The sequence below is a fragment of the Podarcis cretensis genome, assembly GCF_951804945.1.
Source record: "Podarcis cretensis genome assembly, chromosome: Z".
NCBI classification, from domain to species: Eukaryota; Metazoa; Chordata; class Lepidosauria; order Squamata; family Lacertidae; genus Podarcis; species Podarcis cretensis.
This window is the reverse complement of record NC_137184.1, coordinates 10,419,346-10,438,981: the sequence shown is the minus strand read 5'-3', so window position 1 is coordinate 10,438,981 and position 19,636 is coordinate 10,419,346. Positions and strand designations below refer to the sequence as shown.

Here is a 19,636-nt window from a genome sequence, read left to right as displayed (position 1 = left end):
CAAAAGTCTCACTGATTCTCTGCCTGCTTTGAAGCTCAGAGAGGCTCCTAGAAATGCAGAATCAGGAGAAAATAAATTGATTTCAGGACTAACAATAATTGGTCATTTGGATAGAAACATTTTAAAAGTAGTGAAGATCTGCTTTTTGCTTGCCTAGAAACCTCACATGACTCACCTCTCTCTCGTTTGTCTCTGTCTTCCTATCAAGAACTAACTTGCTAGATTGTGGCAGCTGTGTCATAGGGAGTACTCAGTTCTTTTTCAGTATTGTTCTTTTTCTGTGAGTTGTGGCAGCACTTCTGTAAAATAGAGAAATGCTACTGAAGCCAGGAGAGCACAAGCTACTTGTAGGAATGGTCTCGGTAGGAAGTGGAAAGGTGTTTCACAAAGTTTAGCATAAAGCTTAACTTTGGCTGCAGATAAAATACATTATCAGCTGTTAGGAAAGAAAGAGCTATTTTGAGGGGTGTTTAATGGCCAGCACCTTTCAGTGTGGATTTTAGTGGAGTAAAAACTCTTCTGATTTAGACACTGAGGGAAACTCGTCTGATTTAGAGGCTGGTTCCAAGGGCATGAATTTCCGTTTGCAAGAACCTACTTCGTTGGATGCATGATGCACTGTGCTTATCACTTAATAACCTGAATGTGAAAAAGTGCCATTGTCATCTATTGCCTGATCAGCCATCACAGTTCATTGTCATGTTGTGAAGTTCCTTTGCAGTGGAAACCAACCTGGGATTTGGGAATCTTCTGTTGCTGTGGTGGCTGCTGCTTTACTGAGCACCTGAACAAAAGAAAATCCAAACAATCCAAGTTTGGAAAAGCAAATGAATTGGTTACACTGGTAACTTTAAGTTGCCTTTGAGTAAATGTAATGGGAAATTACTGGTTTAAAAAGCTCTGATTGAGTAATAAGAGGATGAGGAGAAGTAAGGCATCAGGCTGATTTGTCATGGCACCGTCACCTGCTTCACGTTACTTGTCCTGTGTCTTGATTAAAGGGAAATCAGTCATATATTTGGTGTCTGTGCTTTCTCTTTGGCTGGTATGATTATGTTTAATCACTGATGTAGCAGTGTTAATCAGAAGGTACTATACAACATGCAGCTGTGTGAAGATAATAAAAACTGAAGGACAGTTTTTAAATATTTTATACCTAGAAAACTGCAGTGCTACATTGGTCAGAGTAACATTTCCCCCAGGAGCAATTTCTTACCTACATCACTTTCACTCTGGCCTCTTAAGTCTGGCTTCTGTTGTGTATTCTGGAAGTTTCCTAAGGCAAGTGGACTTTTTCTTGTTAACAGATCCCTATGTCCTTTTGTTTTGTAGGAAGCAGTGAAAGCTCAGAATTTAGTGAGGAGCCTTCTTCAGGACTTGAAAGGTGAGTGTCCTCTTTGCCAATAAATAACCTTCAATCAGTGGTATAAGATGTTAGTTGCACTGCAGTTTATATGTATTGAAACCATGTTTCAGTTTACTTCAAGGAATTAATCAGGTCCTGCAGGGTAATTGTGGGGGGGAATATTGCCATAAATGCAGCCATTCTGAGGTTGTGTGGAAGCTCTATCACTCCAAATATTCACTGTGTGTATGCCCTATATTTTGTGCTTCCTACACTACATTTAGCTCTTATTATCCCATCAAGCTATAAAATAAACATTTTTCAAACCTACCTTAATAAGAAAACATGACATCTAACTTGTCAATATTGGGCTTTTGTCATAAACCAGAGTCCACATACCCTATCTGCTTACAACACCTTCTTAGAAAGCCACAAATACAGCCGCATTTTCATTAAGCAAATCATGTTCAACTATGTTGAATAGCTAATTCCTCATAAGAAATTAAGCCAAATACATCTGCCTTTGTCTAGCACATGATATCAGAGGTTAAATCTGGTCCAGTTCAGACTTGATAGGCCTTAGTTCAAATGGACTGAGTGGCCTTGAGAAGTCCCACAATTTTATTTACTAAGCTACAAAATTTTCCAACAAAAGAGCTTTGAGATAAATAAGAGCAAAATTGTTGAGTCCTTTCCACACTGGAAAAAGGTGTAGTAAAATGATGTGTTAGAAATTATTCAGGAAAATATCTCTCTCATAATGATCCCTCTTTTGCTGATTTGATCCTTCCAAACAACATTTGGAAGGTCACCAGTAAAGTGTACAGATTCTGGTACCTCATCTTGCCAGTCACCCTTAGGAATGGGCCTCCCTCCCGCCTGCACACAGTGGCAGGAGCACACCTCCATCAATACTTTCAGTGACACCTGCTGGGGAAAATATGTTTTTATGCCTTTTCTGGGGTGATGCTTATTTCTTATGCCTACAATCACCAGGCACTATATTAAAAGAGGATGCAAGAAATATTTCATGGAGCACAATGATCGTAGTTTCTCACTCTCAGAATAGTGCAAGGAGGGTATGGCCACCATCTTGTTTCATATTTACTGGGTGCACAGTACTTCTGTTTATTATACTGTACATGATATCACATCTTATTTCAAGAAATAAAATTCAGGTTTTCTTTTTCTTGATGAATGTGTCCTTATTTAAAGTGCAGTAAATTGGCAAAGGTAGGGAGAGTTGCACTTAGATAAAGCAAATATTATATTTTTGAGTTTAGAGCCTTTTGTGTGAGTAACGAAGTCAGGATAGAAAATGTCATTTATAATCTTAAGAGGGTGGTCTTCCATTGAAATTGTTTGCCTGAGTTCTGTGTGTTGATAGTTGTAAACTAGGAATAGAAGAAATTGATGCAAGGGGCACAGTGTCCAAGAACACATTACAAAATTAAGTTATGCAGCTTCAACACAGCCAGATTCATTATTCCAACTGATGAACTAAAAAATAATAATACATTGTTATTTGTTATTTTTTAGGAAATCTCAAATTTTGGCCATGCCATTATTCAGAAATTTGGCAAAAAAGGGCAGGAGAACTGAAATGTTCACCTCTGAGAAATGCCTTCATTGTAGCTGAAATACATTGCTTGTGCTAGGGATATTCTCCCCTCAAACAGAATCTCCCACACTGTAAGGAGTCAGGTACAGCTTGCTGATTGACTCCTTCTGCTGAAGGGCTCCCAACCACCCAGAGCAGTCCTGCTTAGCAACACAGAAGCTAGATTTTGTTTGAACTCGACAGTCTGATGAACATTTAAGCATGCTACACACTCCCCCACAAAAAATCTCTCCCCAACTGATATATCCTAGCTAGAGCCTATTACAGGTAACACAGGGAAGTTTTTTGTGGTGTGCCTTCGGGCTTGTCCCTCCCCTCCAATGCCTTTTTCCCATGACCAGGGCAGGAAAGGAGCTCATAGATTGCTTCAATTTGATGCTTGGAGCTGGAGGCATATGTTTTGGTATCAAAACCAGGGAGCAAAGGACGTTCCTGGAGAAGAGGAGGTTAAGGGGTGATATGATAGCCATGTTCAAATATATAAAAGGATGTCACATAGAGGAGGGAGAAAGGTTGTTTTCTGCTGCTCCAGAGAAGCGGACATGGAGCAATGGTTCCAAACTACAAGAAAGAAGATTCCACCTAAACATTAGAAAGAACTTCCTGACAGTAAGAGCTGTTCGACAGTGGAATTTGCTGCCAAGGAGTGTGGTGGAGTCTCCTTCTTTGGAGGTCTTTAAGCAGAGGCTTGACAACCATATGTCAGGAGTGCTCTGATGGTGTTTCCTGCTTGGCAGGGGGTTGGACTCAATGACCCTTGTGGTCTCTTCCAACTCTATGATTCTATGGTTCCAGCCTCAAGTCTAGGCAGGTGTACGGGTTTCGAGCAGAGCTACTAGAGCTCCTTGTCTGGTTCCTTTTCCTTTAGCCTAGCTACCTTGCAGTGAAATGGTGGGAGATGCAGCTGTTCCCCCCACCCCCCAGCCAGCATCAGGTAACATGCAGTCAAGGAGAGCCCCCTGAAGGTGCATGTTATTTTAGATGCCCAGAGGGTGGATTCTTCAGATTGGAGTAATCACAACTGTTTCTTCAGGCTCTGTCCTGCCTTTCTCTGATTTAAGAGGGGATAAGGCACATACCCAATTTCTGTTACAAAGATGCTATCCAGCAAGGCATTTAAAAGGCAGTGTCATGTTTCAACCTTGCCCAGACCACAAATCCTAGGTGCCCTCAGGCAATGAACAAGGGTAGTAAATGCCTTAAGAACTAATTGGATTGCACCGCATCCTCCCATATCTTGCTTTATTGCGGTCTACACACCCAAAATACACAGTACAACAATAGTAAATATCAACAGTTATTAAGGTGTAAAATTGGCCTTGCTAGCCAACATAGGAGTTTTAGCCTATACATAATGGTTTCTGATTTTTACTGCCTCCGAGAGGAATTTTGCTACAGCCAGTGTAGTAGTATCAAACTTATCCTCAAGGAGAACCTTGACATGAAATGAGTCAGCAATTCCCGGTTGTTCTGTTAGTATTAGATTGATTAGATGCTTTCTAACCCGTTTATATAGACTACAATGCAATAAAATGTGTTCCATACATTCAACACCCTGGGAACATGGGCACAGCCTGTCTTAGTATGGGAAGCCAGCCAAACTTACCCTCAGCACTTCAGAACAGAAAACGTTTAATCTGGCTTTGGAAAACAGATGCCGATAGTTAGATACAGTCAAATTCTTGAGGTAGGGAGATGACAAAAGAACCCTGAAGGTATTGGATTCCTGACACAGATGGACCACAGGGCACATGTGAGCAACATGCAAATTTGTGAACCATTCCATATTTTTGTGCTTGCTTGGGCAGCACATAAACTAAAATTGGTGCAATACAGAGAAGATTAGCATAGTCCCTGCTCTTCATACTCAGAGTAGACCCATTGAAATTAACATGCATGACTAACTTAGGTTCATTACTTCCAGTGAGTCTACTCTAAGTAGAACTGAGTTTACTATAAGCTTTTGATTGTCTTTGCTGAAAGAGACAAAAAAGGCTACCACTATGGAAATTTTCACAAAGAAGTTGAGGACTTCTCCCTGGGACTGAGAGTCCAATTACAGAATGTTGTGGAGTGGTCTTGTCTACATTCCATCCTCCCTTCCTTTCAAGAAGAAAGCACTTGCCAGATTTGATTGTTTCCCATTCTAGGCAGGTGAGGAAGTCACTGGACAGGTGGTTGTTAGGGAATAGGCTGTTAGAGAATAGGGGTGAGTTTGGCCACATAACCTGGCTGAAGATCACTACACACACAGTTCTGTCAGATTGGGGAGCACACATGGGGCTCAGGGCAACTGGAGTAGTCTGAAAGCCAACACAGCATCAACTTCCTGGAGCTTCATACTGTCTCTTTTGGCCTTCTAGAAAAACTTATGGGTCACCATGTGTTTATTCAATTAGTTCAGCAAACACATATAACAGTGGGATGCAAGGGGGGGTGTTACTCAGCCACACACTCTCCATAAGGAGACCTTCACTGTAATTGTTTGGGCCATATATAACCTGGTATGGAATGACTGAGCAGGACCATCATCCAGGAGTCCAAACACTCAAATATTCAAAATGGTGACACAGCCCTTTGGGAGACCCACAGACAGACAGGTCAGAAGCTTTGTATCACAATGCCAGTATGTGGAATCAGAATACATAGACTGGCCAGCTGTGTGCCTTTTCCTTCTCTCACCCTGATTCCTATGCTCCTCAGAAAGATGAAAGAAAAGTGGTATTTATACCAATTGAACTACACTGGTCGAAAAGGCCTTGGTTCTCAAAGCTAGTCAAAATGTCCATGAAACAACATTGGAACATCATGTCCCGGAGACCATTTTTTCAACAGCAACTGCATATATTCTAGCTGGCAGCATAGATGTTAAGCAAAAGTGGCTAAATTGTTTTTGCTACTCTGATAACTCTTTTGGCATCTAAGCATTTGTTCAAAGTTACAAGTCTTCCTGGAGAGATTTATAGCCTACTGTAATCATAAATCCAGTCCATTCTATAATTTTTACAGAACAGACTAGAAATATCTCAGCACCAGCACTTTGAAAAGACAGCAGTTCTCAACAGTATCTCTCGTATAAAGGATAACCTTTGCAGCCATCCACACATAAAACACTTTCTTAAAGGGGTAGTGCTGATGAATCCATCTGCAGACAACCTGTTCCTGAACTAGAACCTCAGCTGGGTTCTGTCAGCTCTGCTGAAGCCACCTATCAGAAATTATGAACATGGTTCTCTCAGAACTTTATTTTTAGCCAATACCTCACCACATTGGTTTTAGAGCTAAGGGTGCTATTAAAAAAATAAATAAATCCTACATTTGAGCTTATTTTATCTTGGCAAACTGTGCTGAGAGAAACCCATCCTTTCTGCCCAAAGTCAACTTACTGTTCCATATGTTCCATATTCTGCCTTCCTGTCTGAACTTTGCACAAGAAAACCTGAAAACAGGTTGGATGTGTTTAGGACCCTGGACATGTTTTTGAGCAAGACCTTGGTTTTTAGAAAGTCTGAAGGTCTTCATTGAATTGGCATCTCCCTCCCTGGGAAAGCACCCTTCCTCATTCTCTAAGGGGGCAGTTATCATGGCTGCTGCCTGGGGTAGATTTTCTCTGGAAGAAATGTACAGGGCAATCACATAGGCTGTCCAATATTGTAAAATCAATTCTTTTTCCTTAGCAGCTGTGGCATTTGGGTGGATAATTCTTCAGAGGGTTCTGAGGTCTTTAAATTGTTTTCTTTTATTGGAGTCTCACCTTAAGGGATTGTGCTGTTACATGCTTAAAAGATGAAGAATGCCCCCTGACTCTACCAGAAAAAAACAAGGATTCACATTTTTGGCATCATGTGTATGCATATTAGCAGAATAACTGGAATGCCTTGTGCAATGATACCATTAGAGCTTGTTGTGCCACACTAACTTAGGTGTACAACTGTTTGAAGACTATGGAAGCCAGTTAGTTGCTCATGATAGCATACTTTTCACATTCAAAGATTAAAGGATCTTGTTTAGTTCCTGAAAAGTCACATGCCCCATTCACCTAATCAAACATGCACAATTTCATTAAGTAGGGTTCAGCTAAGCAGCCAAAAATTTTGCCATCACAACTGAGTTGGAGGAATGACTGGATGGGGAGGCTTGGGGCTAACCTTCAGGGCCCTTAGACTAAGTCAGTCTTCCCAAATAGATTGCTTCATCTTTTCTTCAAACGTATTTTTTTTGCTGGGCCAAAGCATTGCATTAAATAACACTTTTATCCATGACCCCAGTAGTAATGTTTTCAAAGAGATGTCAGGGCTTCAGCCTCCTTGTGAGCAACCGCACCTGATCCCTGAAACCTTGATTTTTTTGGAGCTAGCTAATGTTATTCATTAATGCTGAAAATGTATCCTTTGTGTGGTTAGAAGTATACTCTTCATTATTACTTCATATGCTCTGCAATCAGTTCCTGGCTGGTTCTGATCATCTAGAGCTGTTCTTACGGTGGTGCCTTAATGTTTTTATTTCTAAAGATTCTTCTGCTTTGCACTGTGATATGATTGGACAAATCCTACTTTCCTAAAGCTTCTCTTATTCCCATTCAGAAGATCAATAAACATTACAAAAGTCAGTGAGATGGAAGCAGCATCACAAAGATCGGTTCTGAATTCCTTTTTAGACACTTGATTCTTGCCCCCATATTCTTTTGCTCAGCATTACTTGCTTTGTTCCTATGTGTTAAAATGAGCATTATTTAATGGGCATTCAGCCCTTCACTAAATACACCTCTCCAATTACTGAGAGCATCAAATACATGTGTGTCCCATGTTTCCTTGTATGCTTTGTTTTGTTGGATGTTACCACAGTACCTGCACTATAAGAAAAGAACTTACATGTAAATTTATAAACAGGGGTCGGTTGTACGCCACGCTGGGGCCCAACTGGCGGGTACCAATTCGGAATTCTCCCAGAAGTCGGAGCTGTGTCTACAGGTACAATTAGGTGGTTGGTTGGTGTGTCTCTCCCTAGACTGTGGTGTTAATTCTATTTTCAGTCTGTTTTCCTCTTGCTAATTAGGAGAGCTTATTTTCAACAGCTTTTTCATTGTTTCCTTCCATCTGTGCAAAGACTTTCCTTCCATTCTCATAAGAGTTGCCAGGAGTAAGAAGATTGTTCATGCATATGCTTTCACCTTCATAAGCCTCACCATATTTATATACCACACTGCATATAAATATACTTCATATAAGTGCTGACTGTTCCTCTTCCTTATACTGAAAAATGCGGGGTAATTAACGGCACCACCACAAAGTTAAACACTTTTAAAGCCTCATTGATTTCAATGGAAGCATATTAAGCATATGTTTAACTTGGGGCCCAGTGAATATTCTAGGAGCATTTTGATGCTGCAGAACAGCTGAAGCAAAGCCATAATAAATTGCTAAGAACCTTGGTTGGGAACTCACAGAGAGCCCCACCTAAGAGTGTGTGTGAATATATGTATATTAAAGCACTGCACCTTATCTGTCCCATTGAAATGAACAGAACTTAGCTTTCATAGGATCATACCATAATTTAAAGGGAGGTTCTCATTTTTAAAAGCAGTTTCTGGTTTAAATAATACACATACACGTGGTGAAGCTCTATTTTCTTATGCTTAACTTTCGTTATCTTATTATGTAATGAATTACACTGGGTTTCAAGTTGATGCTTCCTTTTCCAGTCTCATCACAACTCAGTTTGCTGTTTGATGACTTCCTAAAAAACCATGCATTTCCTTCAATAAACAGAGGGGGTCCAAAATCCAAGCGCCTCAATACCCTCTTACACAAAAGAATAGCAGAACAACTTAACTCTTTTAGAGTAATTAAACAACTTGATACCTGTGGTTCCACCTGTAAAGGTAAAGGGTAAAGGGACCCCTGACCATTAGGTGCAGTTGCGGACGACTCTGGGGTTGCGGCGCTCATCTTGCTTTATTGCCCAAGGGAGCCGGCGTACAGCTTCCGGGTCATGTGGCCAGCATTACTAAGCCGCTTTTGGCAAACCAGAGCAGCACTCGGAAACGCCGTTTACCTTCCCGCCGGAGCGGTACCTATTTATCTACTTGCACTTGACGTGCTTTCGAACTGCTAGGTTGGCAGGAGCAGGGACCGAGCAATGGGAGCTCACCCCGTTGCGGGGATTCGAACCACTGACCTTCTGATCGGCAAGCCCTAGGCTCTGTGGTTTGGACCACAACGCCACCTGCGTCCCATAGTTCCACCTGTAGAACTCCTCAAATCGAACTGATATCTGTGGGAAGCAAAGAAATGTGACTTGGAAAGAAATAGTACACTGACGCAAATTATCTTGCAGTCATTCTAACAAGTTTGTTTAACGTTACCCAGAAGAAAATATTAGTTTTTTATAGTGCACCTTCTCATGGCTTCTTCTATTCTTCCTTATACTGTCTTCTATTCCTCTTCATAATTACTGATTTTTTTCGTTAGGCTTGCTTTCTGGTGCAGCCTTTGGGGGGAAATCTAGCAAAGGTGATGTGAGCAGATATGCAAGCCTTCTAAATAATCTCTTTCAAGCATTTTCCATTTCAATCCTTATTTTGTCTGCTTTCATTTCATTATATATTTGTAACTTTCTGATAAATATCTCCAAAAAAATCCTATTTGTATACACCCTGCATTTACTACTATACTCAGTGAATATCTATGGTAAGATAGATTTCTAAGAGATATTGCAGGTATGCTTATTTACACATAAAAGTGTGGTGTTTCTCTCTCTTGACACTCAGAATTATACTGTACTCCAAACATCTTGTGAAGTGGGCTCTGGCCCATAAGTATTTCAGCCATAATCAGTTTACAAGACTCTTTGTTACTTTGCAGCAAAGGCTCCAGACTGTGGCAAGTCATAACAGCTCACCCTCTGTTACACCATTAACAGATAAACTTACCTTGTAAAAATGGCAGGTGTCAGTTTGCTGTATAAAAACCAGTTTCCTTCCAAAGCAATTCACTCAGTCTGCTGTGTTATATATGCCCAACTTCGAAGTATAATTGCAGAAGACTCCTTGTTTTATAGAGAAAGAGAGAAATAGAAGAAAAAGGACAAGTATTCAGATAATGGCCTTGAACCAATGCACGCAGAAACAAATACCGGTAGTTATGTGGACTATCTGTACAAATATGTTAATAATTAATAGGCTACAGTTCAAACAACTGCCAGTCCCAGATTCAGCACTTACAGTTTAATTCACAAGCTTGTAGAATTTGGCACATGTCCTTTGTGCAGTTAACACATGCTCATCTCCAGGTGGTTCACACAGAGCTGTGAATTGCATAGCCAGTTGCATATAGGCTTAGCAGATGAGGTCAAAGAAAACCCAAGTTAGCTTGTTCTATATGTATTTATTGTCATGTCTTTTCCATGACTGAAATAGCTACTCTACTGTTTGCTTAGAACTAAGTGAAAGCAAACATATTTCTGCTTGAATTGGTCCCTTTGTGTTTGACATCCTTATATATATGGGACTATGAAGTGTTCTGGGCAATGAATGTTTATTAAGTAGGAAATTCCTCTTGGGCAAGCTTCTAACTCAATCAATATTTCCCTGCTGTTAAATCTTCCAGAATCTAACTTAAGTATTTAGTAATGGATGTGATGGCTGCTAGTACTCATTTAATAACGTAGTAGGGTTTATGGTTCACTTGGCATTGTATATTGGCATCCATAAACCATTTAGTTGGCATTCAGTAGCATGACAGCTTGCTTTATTTATTTATTTATTTATTTATTCATTCATTCATTCATTCATTCATTCATTCTTAGGAAAATATACATAAACGGTTTAATAAAATAAAAATCTATTAAGAAGTGTGCATAAAATTTATTTATTTATATTCATAATAGTCATAATGACTTAATTGGATGGCAGAAGACAAAGAATGATGGGCTCAACACTGGCCACGTATCTCTAAACCTTCACCAGCTCACAATATGATGGGGGACATACTTTACCATATGTTGGTCTCTTTCCTGGTTGACACTGTCTCCACCAGTCTCTTTAAGGATTCCTTCTGTGTTGTGAAAAAGAATCATGTTTCCTGTCCACTGTTATCATAATCTGGTTAATGTGTTTCCATTGTTTTTTATGTTAGAAGGTCAGATTACTTGTATGGTTCATATTGTAAAATGATCTGAAAAAGTTCTACCAATTTTTTTATTATTATTAAAAAAAATCTATATATTAATACAAATTAGTCTTCCTGGGCTCATGTAGCCAAAACTTTCCTTTTAAAAAAGCAGTTTTGAAGGGCAGAAACAACCATTTCATTGTCTTCATAGGCTACTTCCTGGTTCATGCCAAGAAGTTATTTCTAATGTCCTTGTTTATGTACTTCAGTGGAAAACTTACATTAAATTTCTTTTTTAAAACATATTTACTGTAATACTAGTCATGAACTACAAAGTCTGCAGCCAATGTTTAGGACAATATTGATGGCACTAGCCAAGGCCTGTGTAAATTTTTGAACAATTTAATCACTGGATTATTTGATTTTGTTTGCTCCCACCAAAGAGTTGACATTTGTTATTTCAGTCCAACAGGTGCCTGCAGCTGCGCATCAGGGAGTTCCGTGGGGGTTGTTACCATGGAAGGGCCTTTAAGAAGAAAGACATTACTAAAAGAAGGCAGGAAGCCTACAGTAAGGGGTTCTCCTCCCCCCCCCTTTGCTTATGCTTTTAAACCCCTCATTACAATTTGAATAATATTTTATGGTTGCTAAAGAAAGCAGTAGAGTGTCAAAAACAGCATGGCAGCTATCTCTGGCTGAACAGAAAGAGCCATGGGCTATGTCTCATGTTGTTGTTGTTGTTAATAATATTTATTTATTTCCTGCCTGTTTCCCAGAACTCAGACTTAAGTCACCTTACAAAAATTGAAATGAGCACAACTAAACCACAGAAAGCTAAAAACACATAAAAGTAATTACCTTCAAGGTAATTAAACAATAATGGAATTAAAACAATGTTAAGAACAAATTACTTAAACACTACCATTTTTCTAAAAAGCAGTCAGTTCCTGAAAGCCTGCCTGAATAAAACAATCTTCACCTGCCAAGGAGAAGGTTCAACAAGGAGGAAGCCAGTCTAGCCTCACTAGGATAAACACACTTGAACCAAGCAGACTGCAGGAGAGGACACATGGTCAGGGAGATGCAATCATGGTAGCCCCACTGCAACTCTGCCTCCTCAACCCCCAAGACTTAGATGCTGTTCTGCAGCGAATCCTGGTTGACAGAGCTGAGAGAAAATAACCTCCTCCGTTTCATCCCACCAGTTTTCTTTAACACGATGGGTTGGCATGCTTGTCTTGTTGTTTTACCATTTACTGGCCTGGAACTGACCAACAACATTTTCAACCTAAGATGGCTGTCTCCAAGGCTATACCTGCTATTTGAACTAGTGGACAGTACAGGGACAACCAGACCCTATTGCAGTACCCTCTTTCATAATAACCCTCTGTATCTCCCTCTCCTTTCTATGGTTCTGATGTTCTTCTTACAAGTATGTCATGACCAAACCTACAACGGTTGCACATAGTGCCAATAGAGGTGCCTGATTCCCATCGGGACAGGCAGGATGGAAAGCAGGGAGGCCCAATAGTAGGAACCAGCACTAAGGACAGATCCGTGTAACTCTACAGTAGTTTTGTCCTCCTCCCTGCTGACTTCTACAAGAGCAGCATGAGACTCAGATGGAAGCTGACAGCCCGAAGACACTACCTGGACTAGTTGCAAGTTGTAAGACAGACAGGTGGTGGCTGGCTGGGGCAGACTAGGGTTGGTGACATATGATCAAATGTGTTGCAGGTTGGGCTAAATATGGGTTCCAGATCTGTTTTAAGAGACGCTCCTGGAAACACCCAAAGAAAAGAATCTGCCACCACACATCCTACACCATATAGAACTTTTGTTTAAATTTCAAAACCAGGTTATATTCCACACCCTGGAACCCTTCTCTCCATAAGCTTTTCTTTTAGAAAAAAAGGTGCCAGTAATGTGTACCCTTATGTACCCCCAGAAAAAAGCACTGAGTATATATGAAATGGCATTGGTTTGGGGGGAATGGAAGAGTTTTAGGCCAAGGATTCTTTCTTATATAGCAACTATTTCCTATTGGCAGTAATTTTCACTGCCTTCAAGAGGGTGGGTGGGGGGGGAGGAGAAAGGCAGACATGTACAAGAAAGAGTACAAAACGAAGAGTACATATCTGCTATTTTTCGCATTCTGTAGGAGAGGACTCAGACCTTTAGGCTTTGCCCCACATACCGCTACATTTCCTCATGGCCTTTTGTGAAAATGCCATTGCTTGATCCTAAAGGTTTGAAGTGCATTTATTATCATTCTGACTGGAGCTGAATTACTGAGCTGTAATGCATCCATCCCCACCAGCAGGGGACAGCACATAACCTTGTTTTTCAAAGTGAACGCAGAATAGCTGGGTTTTCTTCACGGCAAATGCAGCCTCATAGTTGATAGCATGTCTGAAGCATCTCACCTTCTTTCATGTTTCCTGCTTGGCAGGGGGTTGGACTCGATGGCCCTTGTGGTCTCTTCCAACTCTATGATTCTATGATTCTATGTTAGTTCTGGAAATTTATGTATGCTTTTGAAAGTTTTTTTAATTTCCTCCTTTCAGCTTTCCTCCTGGACTAGATATTGGGTAACCCTTTCAGGATCTACTCTGATCTACTTTGGAGCAAAGTCATTAAGAGGCACTGAAAGAAAGCATGTAAGCAAATAATTTGCCTTATTTTGTAGACCAAGTGCACATCCTATCTGCAATTGTTTCAGAGAATCAATTGGCTGCAGTATTCACAAAAACACAAAGCAGCCCAGGGTAGCAGAATAAAGGCAACTCCCAACTTGCATGCTATTGCGTACATGCCTGGTGCCAGGAAGCTAGAAATGGAACCTGGAAGTGGGAGTACCCTGGAGACTCCTTGTGGCTCACAAGAAGACCCTCCCCAGACAGTGGGGCAGCAGGTCTTTGTAGAGGCTGCTCAGCCTCCCCACCTAATAGCTGATGTGCAGGGCTGCTCAGCTGATGTCCTCTTTGGGCTCTAGGGAGGGTCTCCTCAGTGGGGCTTTGTTGAGGCTGCTCAGCTGACTTATGGGGAAGCTTTCCCGCATGTCAGCTAAGCAGCTTTAAAAAGCCCCACTGTGCCTCTGGCTTGGGAGGAGATTCTCCCCAGAGGACATCCTCTTTGGGTTCTGAGGAGGGCCTCCTCACAAGTCACAAAAGGACTCCCCGCTTACGTAAGGGTGTTCCCCACTTACACACATTTCAGTTATGCATAAGGGACCCGGAATGCAACCTTTGCGTAAGTGGAGTCGCCTATACTTCACAATTCAGCTCATTGATATTCTTCCTTGACTTTTTCTCTCTTTTAGTATAAATCTACTCCGGGGAAAAAGGTTTCTATTGTGGGCTGGATGGTAGCACTGCCTGATGACCCTGAACACCCTGATATTTTTCAGCTAAATAACCCAGATAAAGGTGGGTGTTTTATTTTTAATTGGACTTTCTTCAGAACAGTAAGTGTGCTAAGTAACAGTAAGCTTTCCTATCAGTGGCATGCAGTGATATTTTTCAGAGGGGAACAGTTAAGGCCAGAGGCACTAGCTTGTGTGGGGTGTCAATGTCATGCATGTGACGTTGCACACATGAGCATCATGCCTCCCTCCCTAAGCCAGGTAGAAACTTCCCAGGCTTTGTGAAGGAGGCGCCAGGGGAACATTTAGGGGACTAGCCTAGTCCCCTTAATTCAATGACCGCACACCATCATTTACTATGCTTTTGTTAAAACAACCAAAAGCCCTGTAGCACAAGCTTTTGTGTACTGTACTAGAGTCTACTTCATCAGATAATATAAAGCATTATCCTTGGCTGACGGGTATATACCCACATGGGAGCATTCAGAAAAAAAATGCTGTTTATAATTCAATTTACATTCAAAACTGTAAAATGCAAAGGAAACGATCAGGATCTGTTAAAACGGGTGTAGGGAACATCAGGTCTGAGGATTGAATGCAATCTTCCAGCCCTCTCTTATCTAAGCTGTTCCCCTTTGCAGGCCACACCCCTCTCACCAAGCCACACCCTTCACTACTTCTCCTCTACAGCTTCCTTAAGTGTTTTTGCCTCATTTAAATGTGTCTGATAATGTTTGCTGGGATGAAGGATTGAAAGGTGGGTGTTTGGGTGTGAAGCCCTGGCTTTTGTGTGGCTGGAATGTCTGTACATAGTAATAGTCACATCCATTGCTTTGCCCACTTTTGCAGACCCTCCAAGTGTCTCCATTTTCTAGGGACAGTACCAGATTTACAGAAGCCATCCCAGTTTCTGATTTGACCCTGGAATATCCTGCTTTTCCTTAGGAATCCCTATTTTCATAAGAGAAATGTTGGAGGGGTTTGGAGTTGTCCGACCCCTGAGACATCTGAAGGCAGCTCTGTATAGGGAAGGTTTTTGTTTAATGTTTTCTTATGTTTTTATATATGTTGAAAGCTGCCCAGAGCGGCTGGGGCAACACAGCCAGATGGGTGGGGTATAAATCTTAAAATTATTACTATGAAGTCCCTATTTTTATCAGAGAAATGTTGGAGGGTATGCTTTTGCCCTGCCCATACTAACATGTGACCCCACAGAAGGTTCCCCAAAAGGGAACACAGCCCTCATGCTGAAAAAGTTTCCTCACCCCTCCATTAAACACTCCTCAGCAACAAAAAGGTGCTGGGTTTCCACCCGCAACACAAGTTTCAGATTCTTTCATAATTGCCCAAGTAAAGTACCACCACTATTTCATTGCCTGTCCAGCTAGCCTGCTATGAAAACTGGCAAGGCAGGAGTCAATAAGCTGCTCCTGCTTCAACATGCTAAACAGTATATCCCCCAGCTCTTATAAATCAACAAGGTAAATACTGAATACATTCTTAAACTACCAGCTTTACTCAGTAGAAACAAAGACAGCGAGGCTGGTTAAGATTTTTAGACTGGTTGGTGTTCTGATCAATTCGTACTCACTCTTTTGAGTACTCTGACATTTCAGACTAAGGTTCTTCAGTGGTCACCCAAACTGGTCATTACCAAGATCTTCTCTCTTACCAGATAAAGTGTTGGCTTTTTTAAACCTTTCAGCATCTTGTTCTGTTTCTTCCAAAGCTCAAGTGCTCCTTCTTACCTTATATTTTTAACTTGTAGGCAATGTTTACAAGTTTCAGACTGGTTCAAGGTTTCATGCAATACTGTGGCACAAACATTTGGATGACGCATGCAGAAGCAACAGGCCTCAGGTAAGGTTTTTCTTCTGTTTCTGTTTGAAGCTAAAATAGTAGCCATGTGGAAACTTTTTGAACGTGGTTATAACCACAACAAAAGCCCTAGGCAAATTAGGAGTGCTTACACCACCTGCATCTGAGCTCTCAAAGTTTCCCCAAAATTGCATTGTTTGCGAATGGTTGTAAAATATTATTGTATGGCTTGTAACTGATATTAGCTTTATTTCAAGTGTGTCCATTAAAATTAATGGGCAAGGCTAACTTAGATTCATTAATTTCAGTGGGTCTACTCTGAGTAGAACATAGTTGGAGACAACTATTATTTATATATTTAAAGTAGTGTAGTTCAACACACAGGTCACAAGGCCTTTTTTTTTGGCACCCCTCAGCAACAATGTCAACATCTTATCACCAAGCTCAGCTACAGCACCCTTGGGCCTGCTACCTCCAGACTGCCTTTTTCAGGGGAAGAGGAAGAAGCAGCCGGCTTGACAGTGGTCTTGGCTATTTGTATTCATCCACGAGGGTTGTGGGGGAAGCTGCTCTTTTCTGCAAGACTGCATACTAAAAAAGTTGCTTTATAGACTTTTGAATCTGCCCTGAGCAGAGCAGGTAGCAAGTGATGGCTGGTGGGTAAGGCAACACATAATCACTGTCCCATGTCTTCGTGCAGTTTCTTATGTCTTGTGGTGGAGAGATGTTAATTTGCCACACCATGCTTTGATCCCACCTGTCTCTATGCGCCTTGCCCCTCCCTTTTAAAAAATGCTTTATTACACCCCTTTCCGGCAAGAGGCACTCTGCCTGGTGCTCCCCAGGGTGTTCCGCCTAATAATGTGTCACGTGCATACCACACTTTTGCTTTCTTGACTCTGGCAGCTGAATGTCATTTTAGAGCAGGGGGCAAGGGGAAGGAGATGTTGCTGCACCAAAGCCCCTTACATATAAGGAGCACTGAGAGGACCTGAGCCCGGCCCAGCTACTCGCTAACTATGCAATACTAACTATATTGCAAACATTTTAATTTATGATATGGAAATTTAATTCAGTGTGCAGCGCATGGTTTCTCTGTTAAAGTACTCTTACTCTTGGTCTGAGAAGATTTTTACCCTGCTCTTCAGCCAAAAGGACTTCCCGAGCCAGGGCTTTTTTTCAGCCGCAACTCACCAGAACTCAGTTCTAGCACCTCTCAGGTGAGCGCCATTGGCATTATAAGAGAACAAGGGAGGCATTCATGGTGAGTTCTGGCACCTCTTTTTCTAGAAAAATATCACTGTCCAGAACCATTTTCAGATATCAAAAATAAAGAAGTCCCCACGCTCAGGCTTACAATTTACACCACAGAAAAGGGATTAGGGTGAGGAGGGGAGAAAGCAAACTCAGCCACTCTGGTTAATGATTTCTTTTTCTTTTTTTATAATAATTTTTATTAATTTTCCACACAAATAATAAAGAACAATATAAAACAGTATAACTTCAAGCTCATCGGTTCATATCCTTTTTTCTTTGACTTCCCCATACCTCCCCATCCCTGCATCCTTATTTAATATTTCTTTAGCAACCCTTAGGTCCATTGTCTTAATTCCCTTTCATCAAAAATTTCTTAAGTTTTTTATTTACTGCTGCAATTCTTTACTTCTTACCCCCTGACATCTTAACATTCCTCAATTTTGCAATTATTTTTAAGATATATTTTGAAGTTCTTCCAGTCCTCTTCCATTGTCTCTTTCCCTTGGTCCCGGATTCTGCCCGTCATCTCGGCCAGTCCCATAAAGTCAATCACCTTTGTTTGCCATTCTTCCAGAGTAGGTAATTCTTGCATCTTCCAATACTTTGCCAGTAGAATTCTTGCTGCTGTAGTGGCATACATAAAGAAAATCCTATCCTTCCTTGACACCACTTGGCCCACCATGCCCAAGAGGAAAGCCTCTGGTTTCTTAGGAAAAGTCCACTTAAGGACCTTCTTAATTTCATTATAGATCATTTCCCAGAAAGCTTTAACCTTTGGGCAGGTCCACCAGAGGTGGTAGAAAGTGCCTTCAGTCTCATTACATTTCCAACACTTATTACTAGGCAAATGATATATTTTTGCAAGCTTGACTGGGGTCATGTACCACCGGTAAATCATTTTCATAATATTTTCCTTTAAGGCATTACATGCAGTAAATTTAATACCGGTGGTCCATAACTGTTCCCAGTCAGCAAACATAATATCATGACCGATATCTTGTGCCCATTTAATCATAGCTGATTTCACCATTTCATCCTGTGTATTCCATTTTAACAGCAAGTTATACATTTTTGATAAGTTCTTAGTATTGGGTTCCAGCAATTCTGTTTCTAATTTTGACTTCTCTTTCTGAAATCCTATTTTCCTGTCCTGTTTGAACGTCTCATTTATCTGATGGTAGTGCAACCAATCTCGAACCATAGGCTTTAGTTTCTCATAACTCTGAAGTTTCACCCTTTCGCCATCATATTCTAAAATCTCATGATATTTTGGCCATTTAGAATCCATATTAAGCTTTTTTACTTCCCTAGCTTCCATTGGTGACACCCACCTAGGGGTTTTACTTTCCAACAAATCTTTATATCTAATCCAAACGTTATACAATGCTTTCCTTACAATATGGTTTTTAAAACTTTTATACACCTTTACCTTGTCGTACCATAAGTATGCATGCCAGCCAAAACTATTGTCATACCCTTCCAGATCCAAAATGTCAGCGTTCTCAAGAAGTAGCCAGTGTTTCAACCAGCAGAAAGCTGCTGATTCATAATAAAGTCTTAAGTCCGGCAGGGCAAACCCCCCTCTATCCTTTGCGTCAGTTAAAATCTTAAATTTAATTCTGGGCTTTTTGCCCTGCCAGACAAATTTTGATATATCTTTCTGCCACTTCTTGAAACAGTCCATCTTGTCCACAATCTGCAACGTCTGGAATAAGAACAACATTCTAGGCAATACATTCATCTTAATAGTAGCGATTCGGCCTAACAAGGAGAGTTTCAACCTTGACCATATTTCCAGATCCTTTTTAACTTCTGACCAACATTTTTCATAATTATCCTTAAATAAGTTCACATTCTTGGATGTTAAGTTTACCCCCAGGTATTTTACCCTTTTTGTTATTTCCAAGCCTGTTTCATTCTGAAAACTCTCTCTTTCTTCCATTGTTAAATTTTTTTCCAACACTTTCGTTTTTTGTCTATTCAATTTAAAACCTGCTACTCGACCAAATATTTCAATTAGTTCTAATACTCTTTTAGTACTAGTGTCTGGCTGTTGCAAGGTCAATACCAGATCGTCTGCAAATGCTCTTAATTTGTAATGTCTAACTCCGACCTGAACT

General features: G+C 40.7%; 1 protein-coding gene and 1 long non-coding RNA gene across 18 annotated transcripts in view; one reads left to right on the top strand and one right to left on the bottom strand.

The window, feature by feature from the left end:
* The window catches only part of LOC307207946, a 41,546-nt gene that overhangs the window by 9,461 nt on the left and 12,449 nt on the right, over positions 1-19,636 (bottom strand). For 3 of the 10 annotated variants that reach the window (XR_013834866.1, XR_013834867.1, XR_013834872.1), the window contains exons 1-3: positions 9,898-10,955; positions 9,144-9,239; positions 176-299 (exon numbers count right to left, since the gene is read on the bottom strand). This is a non-coding gene — a long non-coding RNA (uncharacterized lncRNA). The other 7 variants (XR_013834863.1, XR_013834865.1, XR_013834868.1 and 4 more) reach the window with 6 other exon arrangements.
* RALGPS1 (Ral GEF with PH domain and SH3 binding motif 1) overlaps positions 1-19,636 on the top strand; it is a 263,929-nt gene that overhangs the window by 237,185 nt on the left and 7,108 nt on the right. For 6 of the 8 annotated variants that reach the window (XM_079962103.1, XM_079962100.1, XM_079962106.1 and 3 more), the window contains 6 exons: positions 1,333-1,384; positions 7,856-7,936; positions 11,542-11,647; positions 13,645-13,737; positions 14,400-14,505; positions 16,210-16,301. In XM_079962103.1, coding sequence (XP_079818229.1) covers positions 1,333-1,384; positions 7,856-7,936; positions 11,542-11,647; positions 13,645-13,737; positions 14,400-14,505; positions 16,210-16,301 — 530 coding nt within the window. The remainder of the gene's footprint in view (positions 1-1,332; positions 1,385-7,855; positions 7,937-11,541; positions 11,648-13,644; positions 13,738-14,399; positions 14,506-16,209; positions 16,302-19,636) is intronic. The other 2 variants (XM_079962105.1, XM_079962107.1) reach the window with 1 other exon arrangement.